The sequence below is a fragment of the Protobothrops mucrosquamatus genome, unplaced genomic scaffold, assembly GCF_001527695.2.
Source record: "Protobothrops mucrosquamatus isolate PMUCROS unplaced genomic scaffold, P.Mucros_1.0 scaffold245, whole genome shotgun sequence".
In the NCBI taxonomy this organism is placed as follows: Eukaryota; Metazoa; Chordata; class Lepidosauria; order Squamata; family Viperidae; genus Protobothrops; species Protobothrops mucrosquamatus.
In genome coordinates, this window is record NW_015386595.1 from 479,505 (window position 1) to 492,670 (window position 13,166).

At 35.7% G+C, this 13,166-nt stretch overlaps 1 protein-coding gene across 2 annotated transcripts in view; it reads left to right on the forward strand.

The window, feature by feature from the left end:
* SORCS1 (sortilin related VPS10 domain containing receptor 1) overlaps positions 1-13,166 on the forward strand; it is a 424,943-nt gene that overhangs the window by 352,211 nt on the left and 59,566 nt on the right. For both annotated transcript variants that reach the window (XM_015814373.1, XM_029283822.1), the window contains exons 10-12: positions 3,060-3,206; positions 9,383-9,485; positions 10,270-10,346. In XM_015814373.1, the coding sequence (XP_015669859.1) occupies positions 3,060-3,206; positions 9,383-9,485; positions 10,270-10,346 (327 nt within the window). The remainder of the gene's footprint in view (positions 1-3,059; positions 3,207-9,382; positions 9,486-10,269; positions 10,347-13,166) is intronic.

Consider the following 13,166-nt stretch of genomic DNA (forward strand, 5'->3'; position numbering starts at 1 on the left):
AGTTTCTCCTTAGTTCTAGGTTGCTTCTCTCTTTGGTTAGTTTCCACCCGTTGCTTCTTGTCCTGCCTTCAGGTGCTTTGGAGAATAGCCTGACTCCCTCTTCTTTGTGGCAGCCCCTGAGATATTGGAACACTGCTATCATGTCCCCCCTCGTCCTTCTCTTCGTTAAACTAGACATACCCAATTCCAGCAACCGTTCCTTATATGTTTTAGCCTCCAGTCCCCTAATCATCTTTGTTGCTCTTCTCTGTTGAAGTCCAGATTACAACATTTGGGGCATTATTTTTCAAGGTTGAGAACTATGTGCAATTATTTGGTGGCTGGATTATTCTTTAGCGCTGCATATTTTTTTAGATTGGAATATAAATCGACATTTTTCAGTCCTGCAACTACTGCTGTGTTTTCCATATTTGCCTAAAAACTGCAAACAGTATTTTAAGAGCATCAGCTTGTAAGATTTTAAGCAGTTCTGCTTATATTTTGTCTATTCAATGATCATTGTTATTGACAATACTTTCTGAGGCACATTTAACTTTATTTGCTAAAAGTTACGGTTCTACATTGATCATTGTATCTTTATATGCATAAGTGATTTAGTATAGTTTCCCACATGTTTGTGACCTTCTTTCTCTTCTGCCTTCTTAGTCTTTTACTAGATCCATCTTTGTGAAAAATATTCTCTTGATTTCTATAATTTTCTTAAATATATCTTCCACTTTTTTCTGCAACTCATGTCCTTGATTCCCTTGCATTGCTTTTTTAGATATTACTGCATTCTTCCTTTGTTTACACACACACAATTATTTTTTTTAATATTGGAATATTAATTTTTAGCACATAGACAAAGTCAAGATTTTCCAATGAATGAAAGTTGTTTTTCATTTCTTCTTCCTTATCCTCTCCACTTTTATTCTCAGTGAAATGAATTGTTCCTAAAATTTGTGGATCATTTCCCTTAACCTGTACCTTCTGGGCTTCCTTTGGAATTATGGAAATTTCAATCTAGCATAACAAGAAAATAACAGATTGTGAAAAATTATCATCAATCATTTTGGTAGCATTTTTGAAGGAATAAAAATAGTGGCATTTGCTTTTCTTTCCATTGCATTAACTAGAATTACTATACAAGACTTGATGACAGTTTGACAATTCTTGATCAAACAAAATAAAGTAAGAGGCAATTGTGGCCCTGGCTATGGTGCCTTACATTCAGTTATTTTAAAGAAGAATAAAAAAAAATTATGAAGGAAGTGTTAGAAGAATCTATTAAACAAAATAATAAATAATGCTGTGCAGAAAGATTCTACTGGTTTTTTTTTCTACCAGATCTTTCAATTTGGTGAAAATTATTTTACAATAACACAAACAATATGCACCATCAAACCATAAAAACAAGTCTATAAAAACTGGTTAAAAGTAAATTAACATCAAAATGAGAAAAAAGCAAATAATAAAGCTCTCTCACCTTCAAATTTACAAATTGAGCAACCAAGCAGTTTAAATATTGAAACAACATTGCCTTTACTGCCTTCTGAAAAATAACGAATTAGGGTAGCCTTGACTAAGGGGGAGAGACAATTCTATAGGGATGGGGTAGCCAGAGCAAAGACCCTTTCCTGTTGGGGTAAGTGTTGGGATATAGAATTGAAACGTTCCGGCAAATTAGCCAAAAGGAGATGATCATAAAAGTAACCAGGAACCATATAAAAGTGTTTAGATTTAATTTACACCTAGATTTGTATTTAGAACCAATGTAACACCTCCAAAACTCATAATATATGACTGAAAGCATATAGGGATTATCACGTTCAAGCAAATAAATTGTATCGACTTCAGTTTCCAGTTCAACTTCAAAACAAATAAAAGAATATTACAGTAAACCAATCTCAAGATGATGAGTTATGAGTTTTTGTTTCCAGGGTTCTCTATTCCATAAATAGCTACAATTAGTTGAAACTGGACAACCATATAAGCCACATAAAACTGTTTAGATTTAATTTGCATCTTGAATTGTATTCGGAGACAATATAACAAAGTTTCCCTGACTCCAACTGTCAAGCAACACCCATGAGAGCAGAAGACCCCTCAAGTCAGGAACCTGTTTCTTCTAAAAGAGAATGACCCCACCTAGAGCTAAAATAGCAGCAGATATGAAGCCAGTGTTTCCATTAGGATTTACTTTAGTATTTAGTGACTTGACTCCTTGTACAGAAACCCCAACTACCCATCCATTCATAATGGAGTGAAGCCATTGCAGAATAGTGTCACCTCTACTTGCAACCCTCCAAGTAGCCCAGAACAATAGTATTGATAGTATGAAACCATCGCTGAGATGTCTAATACGATCAAGAGAGCTGATCTCTTTACTGCATGGCTCTGAGAAAGGTGATCTATCAAAATGACAATCTGGTTTCTGCCCATTGCAAGGCCTGAGCCACAACTAAAAAAGAACAAGAAACATCTGCATCTACTCTGCAACTGCTGCAATTATACCATTTATATCTAAGATTGGAATTGATATTGTATAATAAAGTCAGATCAATAAATGGTTTCTCTGGGAAGTGCATAATATTTTATCCTTCAAAGGAGCTGATGCTTTCCCTATTCCCAAAGAGTTCTTAAATGCACACACAGAAATACAGAGACGCACACAGACCAGACACACATGCAGATAACCATGTTTACCCAAACACAGGTGAACATGATTTAGATGAAGGTGTAGAATTTATGTTCAAAGAAACACACACTTCTTTACAATCTTAAATAAAACTCAGATGATTATGACTGCTTTTTACCCAGTCACCTCATCAAAATCTACATTTTTTTTTATGTTCAACCCTGCAACGTCCTCTTCTCTAGCCTGTCTGAATCCACAGTAGATTTCATCTTATTTTTCCCAACCTCTGGTAAGTAAGAAATCCTTTGATGCAATTTTCACCTCTGAGTCTGCTACATATTCATTCTGTATGCTATTTCTAAAGCTAGATTTGACAGATACCAATGCACACACAATTTGTGTCAAATTTATCTTGTTTTTCAGCCATGTCAATTTCTCCTAGGTAGCAGGGATAAAGGGAATGTTCTTGGCTAACAAGAAGATTGACAACCAAGTAAAAACTTTCATCACCTACAACAAAGGCAGAGACTGGCATTTGCTGCAGGCCCCGGACACAGATCTGAGAGGGAATCCAGTTCATTGCCTCCTAGTAAGTGATGGTTTATGGGCATGAGGGATGGGGAAACCCTCATCTTATTATACAGTGACATAGCCTCTTTCCCCCTAATTTTTTCATAGAGGTTTTTTTTTAAAGGCAACTTTTTAAAATTTTTGAGATGGAAATGAAATTTTCTTTTCACTGAAAAAGAAATTTCTATTCTTGAACATTTAGAGGGAACCCAGTTCGTTGCCTCCTAGTAAGTGATGGTTTAGATCAGGGCTTTTCAACCTTTTCATCCATTGTACCACTTTTAGGATATGGCAACATCCGAATACCACCAGTCACCTAGCAAGGTGTCAAAACCTTGATGACCCCCCCAAAAAAGAAAAAAAGTGATAAAGTACAGGTAGTCCTCGACTTACAAAGTTCGCTTAGTGATTGTTCGAAGTTACAATGGCACTGAAAAAAGTGCCCCCCAAGCCACAGCCGAGCAAGACACCTGCCTGCCCTCCTGGTGGCGCTCTTCTTCCTGTCCGAGATTTTCATTGTTGTGAGCATTTCTGTTGAGGATTGGCAGCGGGGGTGGGGTGGGGTGTTTGGTTTTTATCCCCCCCCCATCTGCTGGGTGATTGCAGCAGGTTTTGGTCACTTCACATGACCCTGGCATACTGTGACTGTCATAAATATGAATCAGTTGCCAAACATCTGAATGTAAATCACAAGACCCTGGAGATGCTGCAACATTCCAGCTGATTGACACTTCTTCTGGGCCCAGCTGGAGCCTGGCACTGATCCTGGCGCTTCCACTGAGCCCTGACGCCCCCGAAGAAGCACTGATACTGGCGCTTCCGCTGAGCCCTGACAGCCCTGCAGCTCCAGCCATCTCTCACTCAGGCTTGTGCGGTGCTGCCACCAGTTCAGCTCATTCCCCTCCCTCGCTACCACTTTTCTAGGATGGTCGCGTAACACCTGCCAGGTGCCAATGTACCACAGGTGGTACCCGTACCTCTGGTTGAAAAGCCCTGGTTTAGGGTCATGAGGGAAGGGAAAACCCTCTTCGTATTATTCAGATTATAGATAGAAATAAAGTTATTTCTCTTTTCACTGAAAAAGAAATGTCTATTCTTGAACACCTTTGACCAACTGAGTCTTTGGGCCACACAGATCAGCTATTATGAGTCAGAGCAATAAGGGTGCAAGAAATGAGCCATTTGTCTAAGCAAATAGGCTTGTTATATTAATTTTTTGTGGTTGCCCATGGAACTGAGTGCAGATAGTATCATCAGGATAAATTGTCCCCTTCATAAAATAGTGTTATATCTAGAAATATATCTTTTCTGTTACAATTCCTCTTTACCTGGAATAGCATCCCTCCAGAAATCCATTTGGATCCCACCTTCATGACATTCAGAAAATAATTGAATATTTAGCTGCTTTCTTGGGCTTTACAGCAGAATTGTACTTGGGGTTTTGAAGAGTGTTTTTTGAGTAGTCCTGACTTCATTTAGTCACCATTCAACATTACAATGGCACTGAAAAAAGTGACTTATGACTGTTTTTCACAGTCATACTGTTGCAGCATCCCCGTGGTCATGTGATCAAAATTAGGATGCTTGACAACAGTCTCATATTTATGATAGTTGCAGTTTCCCAGGGTCATGTGATCACATTTTGTGACCTTCTTACAAGCAAAGTCAATGGGGAAGTCAGATTCACTTAACAATGGGGAAGTCAATTCATCACCATATTACTTAGTAATTGCAGGATTCACTTAACAACTGTGGCAAGAAAGGCCATAAAATGTGACAAAATTCACTTAACAAATGTTTCATTTAGCAATAGAAATTTTGGACTCAATTGTGGCCATAAGTCGAGGACTACTTGTACAGAGTTTATCTTCTGAATTATGGTTTGTTTCTTTTTTTAAGTAATTCCTACTTTATTTAGGGACAGAGAGCAGCCCATAGTTATACTGAAACAGAATTTGGTTTATTTTTGTACCAAAGACAACAAGATAAACCCAAAAAGGGTGGAGGAAGTGTTTAATGGACTTATGCAAATTACAGTATATATTTAATCATTATAGCAGTTCCTTGAAATTGATATGACATATTCATGTTAATGTCCATGTATGTACAGTAAGTAAAGTAATAGCGCTGAATATAATAACATTCTTGAGTTAAGCAAGGAGTCTAAGAACATTTCTGTTAGGATATTGCTTTCTTCTAAGTATTCTTGGTGCCCAGTGGTTTATTATCTTTTTAATGCCCTAATTAACATAAACATATAGCTGGCAGTTTATTTTTGACTTGAAAAGTGTATTTGAGGAAAAGTAATTTGCTTGCCTAACATAATATCATTTTTCTAATTCATATATCACAGCGGAAATGTTGGCTGCCAGTCACATTATGTGAATTTATTTCAATAGCATGGGTTGGATGCCTTCTAAAAAGGAATCAAACAATGGGAAGTCCATCTTTTAATTTCCACCACAAACTACCCACTCAGATATACTCTAATCACTTTGTTCTTTCCTCGCTCAAAGACATACAAATAAACCACTGCTTTGTTGTCAGTTTTCTAACCCTCTCCTGTCAAATGAATGGTAAATGGACCTGATCACAGCACTTCTTTTAGGTAATGTGTTCAGGCAATTTTTTCCCTTGGAAAGACTGACAGCTGGACCTTGACCCTTTCCTTTAAAGAGGTCATAACAATATGTGTCCTGAACAAATGCTCTAATGTGACATAGTATGTTAATGAGGATGAACTTGGAAGAGATATATCAACCTTGGAAAAAGTCATTGTCGACTTCCTCCTTTTTCCTGGCTGGCTCCCAAATTCCAAGACAATTCCCTCTTCCCTAGGAGGATTTGTCTGAGATCCTGTGAGACATAAAAGTACTTACTGGAGAATGGGTAGTCCCTTTGCCGTCTTTTTATTGTTGCAGTCCACCTCTTACAAAGCCATAGGATGTGTATGTGCTGAGAGAAAGAGAATTCATATAATACTCTTGTGGTCACTTTATAAAAATAAAAATGAACAAAATAATGGAAAAATGTATTTCTGATATATGCTGTAAATATTAGAGAAAATGGACATTATTTAACTCCTGGAGTTTACCTTGGATTGGGTAGCTAGTGCCTTTTTTTACTCGAAGACTTGCAGCCAACATCCATACAACGAAATGTCATAAATCATGCTTAATATTTATGTCATATAAAGAATAAGTATGTTTGTATCTGATGTATATACTTAATGTAATAATATAAACATATTCAATGTTGGGAGGAGTAAAATAAGATGCCTTTAAAAAAAGCTATGTTGAAGGAATGATTTCTGTGAATATTAAAGTGCATCTATTTAATTTAATTCCAATTCTAGTATTGGATAGATTACCTTTGATCTAATTAATGGTCTTTCCTGGACTGCCCTCTAGAACAGCATCCCCCTGGATATCTGGATGAGTCTGGCACTCTTGGCTTTTTGAAAATCATTAAAGGACTGAATGTTCCTGCAGGCATTTGAGCCAGGAGGTTAATCGAGCCCCTCTGTCTTCATGGTTTGAAAGGGAATGGGTTTTGTTTTCTTTTAATCTTAGTCACGTGTAATAGTATGATTTATATATTTGGTTTTATGAACAAAGCTGTTTATTTTTATTTTTTTTGCTTTCAATCTTTGTACAACTTCCAGAGTCATTTTTGAGACAATTTGTGTAAATAAATCAATCAAATGGAGCAAAAAAGAATCAGCTTCCCCCAAATAAGCAACTTCCCCCAACGAACACACAAATATGGAATATCTTCAGCAGGCTTTCCCCTCTCTTGAATTTATCACAAATGGACTATAAATTTTGACTTATTGCTATCACTTAGTAAAACGAAAACGACCTCTGAGAAAATGAAATTATGGCATTTGAATAAACTGGAAAGTTAAGGGGAAAATCTCAACTCAGCCATAAAACAAACTGGCTTTCAATCTACATTCATATATGCATACCCATTATAATATTTACCGTGGGAGAAAAAATATTATGAAAACTACAGAAAGGTAATGAGAAATAGTAAACCAAACTGATAAAACCCATGACATAAGAAAATGCAATAAATTAGCCAAAACTAATTTAGAGAAATAATATTGACACTCTCTATAATGTTCTATCGTGGCAAACTAACTTCATTCAGTTTATACATTATCTTTAATTATAATCTTTACTTTGTGAGAACTCATTTTTACAACTACAATTTTTTCTCATTTTTCCCCTTCCTCTTAACCCATCCATTGTCCTATATTTCTTTTGCTATTCAGTCCTCATGAAATCTCTCCATATGACTAAACTATTCAATGTGCTAATATTGGTCATTCACTTTTTTTTGTTCAGCTGGCATTCATTCAGCACATTCACCTGTGTCTTCTTGTTTTATTCACTTATTATTTACCCTATTCCCAATGCATCCGATGTACTTTCATGTTTCTCCTGACCTATCTTAATATTCACTTCCATGTTACAAAGTGAGCAGAAACATGCTGTTATACAGTCCTCTTTGCTTCTTTCAACTAACATTCAGTCCTTGCAACAGACCATATATTATCTAGTACCTTTGTATTCTCAGTTGCACATATTAACATTTCTCCATTTCACTATCTTTAGTAAACATGTTATGAAAATACATGACATTAATCTATTTCCTCTAATTTTCCACCATATGAAAATAAAGTGCAGTTCACTCTTTTTAAGCTGAAATATATCTCTTGGTTTTTGATTTATTAATTTTCAGGTCCATATTCTTCACTCCATTATGTGGTTTGACACTCACTGAAAATGATCAGCTTCTCAGCCAATAACATGGTATCATCTCTATACAAATCTACATGCACAATCATTTCCTGACAAATTACGTGTAATGACACCTAAACACTCCTTATTCATTTGACAATCAGTGGGATTTGCTCAAAGTTGAATTATTTACTATACATTCCATTCTAATGTGGGCTTTACTTTCCTCTTATACCATTCCAATTGCATTCAGGAACTTTCAACTCCATGGTCATAGAAAACAGTTTCTAATTCAAGCCAATTCACTTACAATAATCAACATGTGCACAATAACCTTTATCTCACACTGTCATACATTTCTTAATACCCTCATGAAGAAGAAAGTTCTCATCTGTGCATCCCTGCTTGACATAAAGCTGCACTGCACTTCCCAAATTTTGCTCCAAACCACTTCACATACCTATACAGCAGTATTCCAAACATTAGGCATAGATCCAGTCTTCATCACATTAAACAAGCCATACAACTATTCTACAAAGAAACCACATCCATATTGTAATGTTTCTATACTTAACAGCAGCCTTACCATTTTTCAACATTTTTGCAGCATTTATGACTTCCTTTTCATCATTCATTTTCTTGAACATTAACATTTAGAACATTCATTTGAATTCTGGTCTTGACATATTGCTGTCATTCAAGTACAGATATCTAAAAGCTCCTACCAGCATTCCATCACTTCAGTTTCATCCTAAATCATTTCTTCACTTTCATGTTCAATTCCATTCTCTCTGCTGGAGGCTCCTTATTTAGCCCTCTTCACCTACTTCTGACTTTTTTAAAAAACAAAATCCCATCAAAAACTTTGCCTTTTCTTTCAACCTCAATCTCAAGTATCACATATGTTTTCTGTGAAGATAAAATTAATGGGAAGGAGAGTCATTCTGATAACCTAAGCAGCCTTTTTTTTGCCAAAAACTAGTTGGCACAAATGCTTCTTTTCAAGTTCCTTCTCATGCACACAGTAGATAAATTCTTAAAGCGGTAATATGATTAAGAATTGTGATTTCTTGATTTTAACTAAACCTAAGTTGGAGACATCTGTTTTAACAAGGATGCTACTTTTGGTCCATTTCTATCACATTATACTACATTTCAGAAGTTGCAGCCAAATAGACTAAGGAAGGCCATAGACATATGTGAACGGGAAGGGAAAGGGTCCTGTTGTGTGACTAATATCTGGTGGTCAGATGCTTTTGAATATTATGGATTGTGGATTCTTTCCCAAGGTCTTTTTGTCACTTGGAAATGAATGTAATTGTATAAAAACACTTGCATTATAATAAAAATACTGTAGCTGTATCAATAACTTTTTCAAGATCTATGCTATGCTGTGCGGTATTCTCTGCAGTACTGATTGACATCTCCTTGTTTGTTTTCTTCCAAGCCATATTGCTCCCTTCATCTCCACCTGAAGGTTTCTGAGAATCCTTACACTTCTGGTAACATTGCCAGTCGCGATACTGCTCCAGGCATCATCGTGGCCTCTGGTAAGAAATGTTCCAGTGCTATATAACAAAAGTCTACAATTTCTTATTGCTATTTAAGTGGAAAGTAAAAGTTCAAATTTTCAACTTATGGTTCAAAAGTGACATGAAGTAATAGTTGCAACCAAGAACATCTATTTCAAATCTTTTTTTTTTTCATGAACTCTCGAGTTTGGCTTGAGTCAAATCACTGTGTCTCATCTTCTGTCAGCAAAACAAGGAAGGTAACAAAATTGACTTAACAAAACATAACAAAAGAGGTGGGAAATATTTGTTTTTGTGACAGCCTTTCTTGTTGGCTGCTAGCTATAAAATTCAGTCTTGCCATAATCTAAAGCAGAGGTCCCCAACCTTTTGGGCACAAGGACTGGTTACGTGGACAGAGGCTTTTCTGCAGACCGGAGGGGACATGGTTTTGTGTGCTGCCTGCATCCCGTGGATGGGGCTTTGCTTGTTTGTACAGACCAGTTGCTGGCATGCTGCATTCCCGGTACTGGTCCACGGACTGGTGGTTGGGGACCCCTGATCTAAAGGACAACACTTGCCTTACCCTTATTTTATAAGGTTGGTGCAAGAATTGCAATATGATTGACTAAAGAATATATATGAAATAATACTATATATGATATCCACAGAAATGTCTTTATTGATAAATTATCATTTTTGCATTTGCTGTTTTATAATAAAATACATCATCACTGTTTAACACAATATATATTACTAAAAGCACAAAGATTTCAGTTTTCTTTACATTTAAGTTTTATAGGTCGTGGTACTTTCCTTACAGGTAACATTGGATCAGAGTTGTCAGAAAATGATATCAGCATGTTTGTTTCGTCTGATGCTGGAAACATTTGGAGACAAGTGAGTAGCAATGAAAACAATAAGTGGTCAACTGGGGAAGGAGAATACTGTGAACTACCTACAAGGAGCAGTTTATTGGAGCATTTTGATTGATTGGGCAAAACAACTGTTCATCTCCATAAAGAGGCTAATTTTCTGTTATCCTCTACATTCCAGTCCTCATAAAACTGAGGATAATGTGGACTGGGAGCAAATAACCCCACCCCCCAGCTAGCCTCTCTGCAGTGAATTTTGAACATGTGTTGATTTCAGGCCAAGAGATAGTAAGTAACTAATATATCTATGGTGATTATATTTAGTTGGAATTTTGAGTGCTTGAACTTTGGCTTCCATTGTTTTCATGTATTCCCCATTTCTGATAGACCTGTTTATATAATTAATGTTTTGCTTAAATTATTGGCTTAAAAAGGGAGCTCATCCCATCATAGTTACCCCTTGAGCTAGCATAAAATTTATTGATTTTTTTATCATTTTCAAAACATCGTCCTTTTTATGCTTTAAGATGTAGGCTGAAGGAAGAACCCTGAGTGGCAGCCTACCTTAATTACTTTTTACCTTCCAATGGGAACCTATGCAAAAGGGTCTGACAAGTAAATTTTAAATGCTCATTCTTCCCATATGTAAGAAGACCAATCTAGAATTTCGGTTTAGGGCATTTGTCCCTTTTGTGCACAATTATAAATGTTACCATTATAGATATTATATGTTATTGGAAGACTAACATATTTTCATCGTGCATAATATTCTTCAGCAGGTACTGTGGTACCCCAGTAGTTAGTGTAATTCATTGTCTTTCTTTTCCCTTTTGTTAAATCTGCTCCCATTGTTTTATGACAAGAGGAAAATGTAGTTCATCATTTATATGCTATTATGCTGTGCATTCTCACTTATAGTTAAAGTTATATTAACTTAATTCCCCGGTTGCCAAAACATTTGAAAAATGATGTTGTAGTGAATGAGCAAGCCTAATGCACTCAAATATGTGCTTTCACCTTCCCTTATTTCACCCAGGCACCCAAAACTCAAAATCTCAATGAACAAGGAGATTATTTTGCTGCTAAAAAATTCCTGGTGACAGCAAAACGGATGGGGGGTAGTTAACTAAATCCTTTTCCCACTGGCTATAGAAAACAAACATAGCTTAAAAAGTGGGAGGAGTGAAAGGAGATTCCTGCAGCCATAGGAATCTTGAGCCTTGGTCTTAAGGCGGAGAGAATAAAGAATTATAGAAAGTAGATCTGAAAGAGTTACGTAGGTGATCCTAGATAGAGAAGTCTCTGAGGAGCAAAGAGATGAAGGCAGCTTTCTACTAAATGTATGTGGAATGAGAAAGGGGAATTAAGGAAAGCTTGTTCTCATTTCTATTCTAGGACAGTAATTGCTGGGAGGCTAGATGTATGAGAGAAGTGGAGATGAAGGCTGTGATTAAGAGAAAGAAAGTTGTTGGCTGCTAGAAAGACAATGGAGATACAGTACATCTCCAGAGTCGAGATAAAGGCATTCAGTTAAAATTCCCTATTGGCATGCTTTATTTCAATGGGTGTTTGTTCAATAAATATTGTTAAATATAATTAAATGAAGTAATGTATCTGATTTTTTATAACTTTAATTATTGCTGCAAAATCTAAAGTCCCATATACATGCTTGAAAAGCTATGATATGCTGTTGACTTTAATCCTCCATAAATAGCAAAATACTAGACATAAAACAAATCTAACTGCCAGGAATGCCTTCTCATCTTTAGTGAACCTTTTTATTGATAAGAACAAGAAATAAACAATAAAACCAATACATAAGAACATTACTTTGGTTCAAGTCTTAAAAGTTTACATGTGTTTCAGGTAGATTAAATTTCAGAATAGCCTATATTTATATCCACTGACATAGATATAACTACAATCTCTTACACAAAACTAAGAATGAGAATTACTAAATAAAATATTTTGTTTTTACCTTGCTTTCCTACTTCTCAAATTAACTCCATATCCATTAACTAAGTATAAGCATTTAAAGACCTCTAGCAATCAGATAATAATATGGACAACAATATGCATGATTCTTCTATATCACTGAATAAGTTTTAGCAAGTACTTTACATTTAGTTAATATGCAATTATCACCTCATAAACTGGAATCAAGTACATACTTAAGAGAATTAACAAAGCAAAGAGTAAGTGCTCTATTAATACTTATTGAATCTCTTAGACATAAAACATTGGGAATCCTGCCTACAGATTTCTAAATATAAATGCAGATGTGTTTATGGTACCAATTAAAAAGTATGCAGTATATCTAAAAAAAAATATGGTCCTGCACAAAATTGGATTGATATCTAGCAAGATTTATTTTAGGAACATCCAACATTTCCACCAAACTTCTTTTGGTGGTGGAAGAGAAAATATGTCCTCAAACTGACTATCCGGCAAGTACAGGAGAAATAATATTTCTTAAGTTTTTAGGACTTTAAAACTGAAACCAGCCAGAATGGATTTAAAAAAATGGTAGATAACATATTTTAATTTCAGATTGGTCTGGAGAAAAATATTCTTGAGGATAGGTTGTTCACTAACTGAAATTTGGAAACACACTTCACGCCACATAGATTGCATTAATCTAATCTAAAAGTAAACAAGGCATTTGTCACTGTGATTAGGTTGATCTAAATTAATCAGAAATAGATGTGTTTTGTTCTTCCAAATGTAGAACAAGACTATCTTTCTATGAATGTGATGAGAACCTCTATTTCTTGGGCAAACTTTTCAGGTGAACATTTGAGGTTCTAGTTAAGGCTCCACCTATTCTCTACTTTCAGAGTAACCG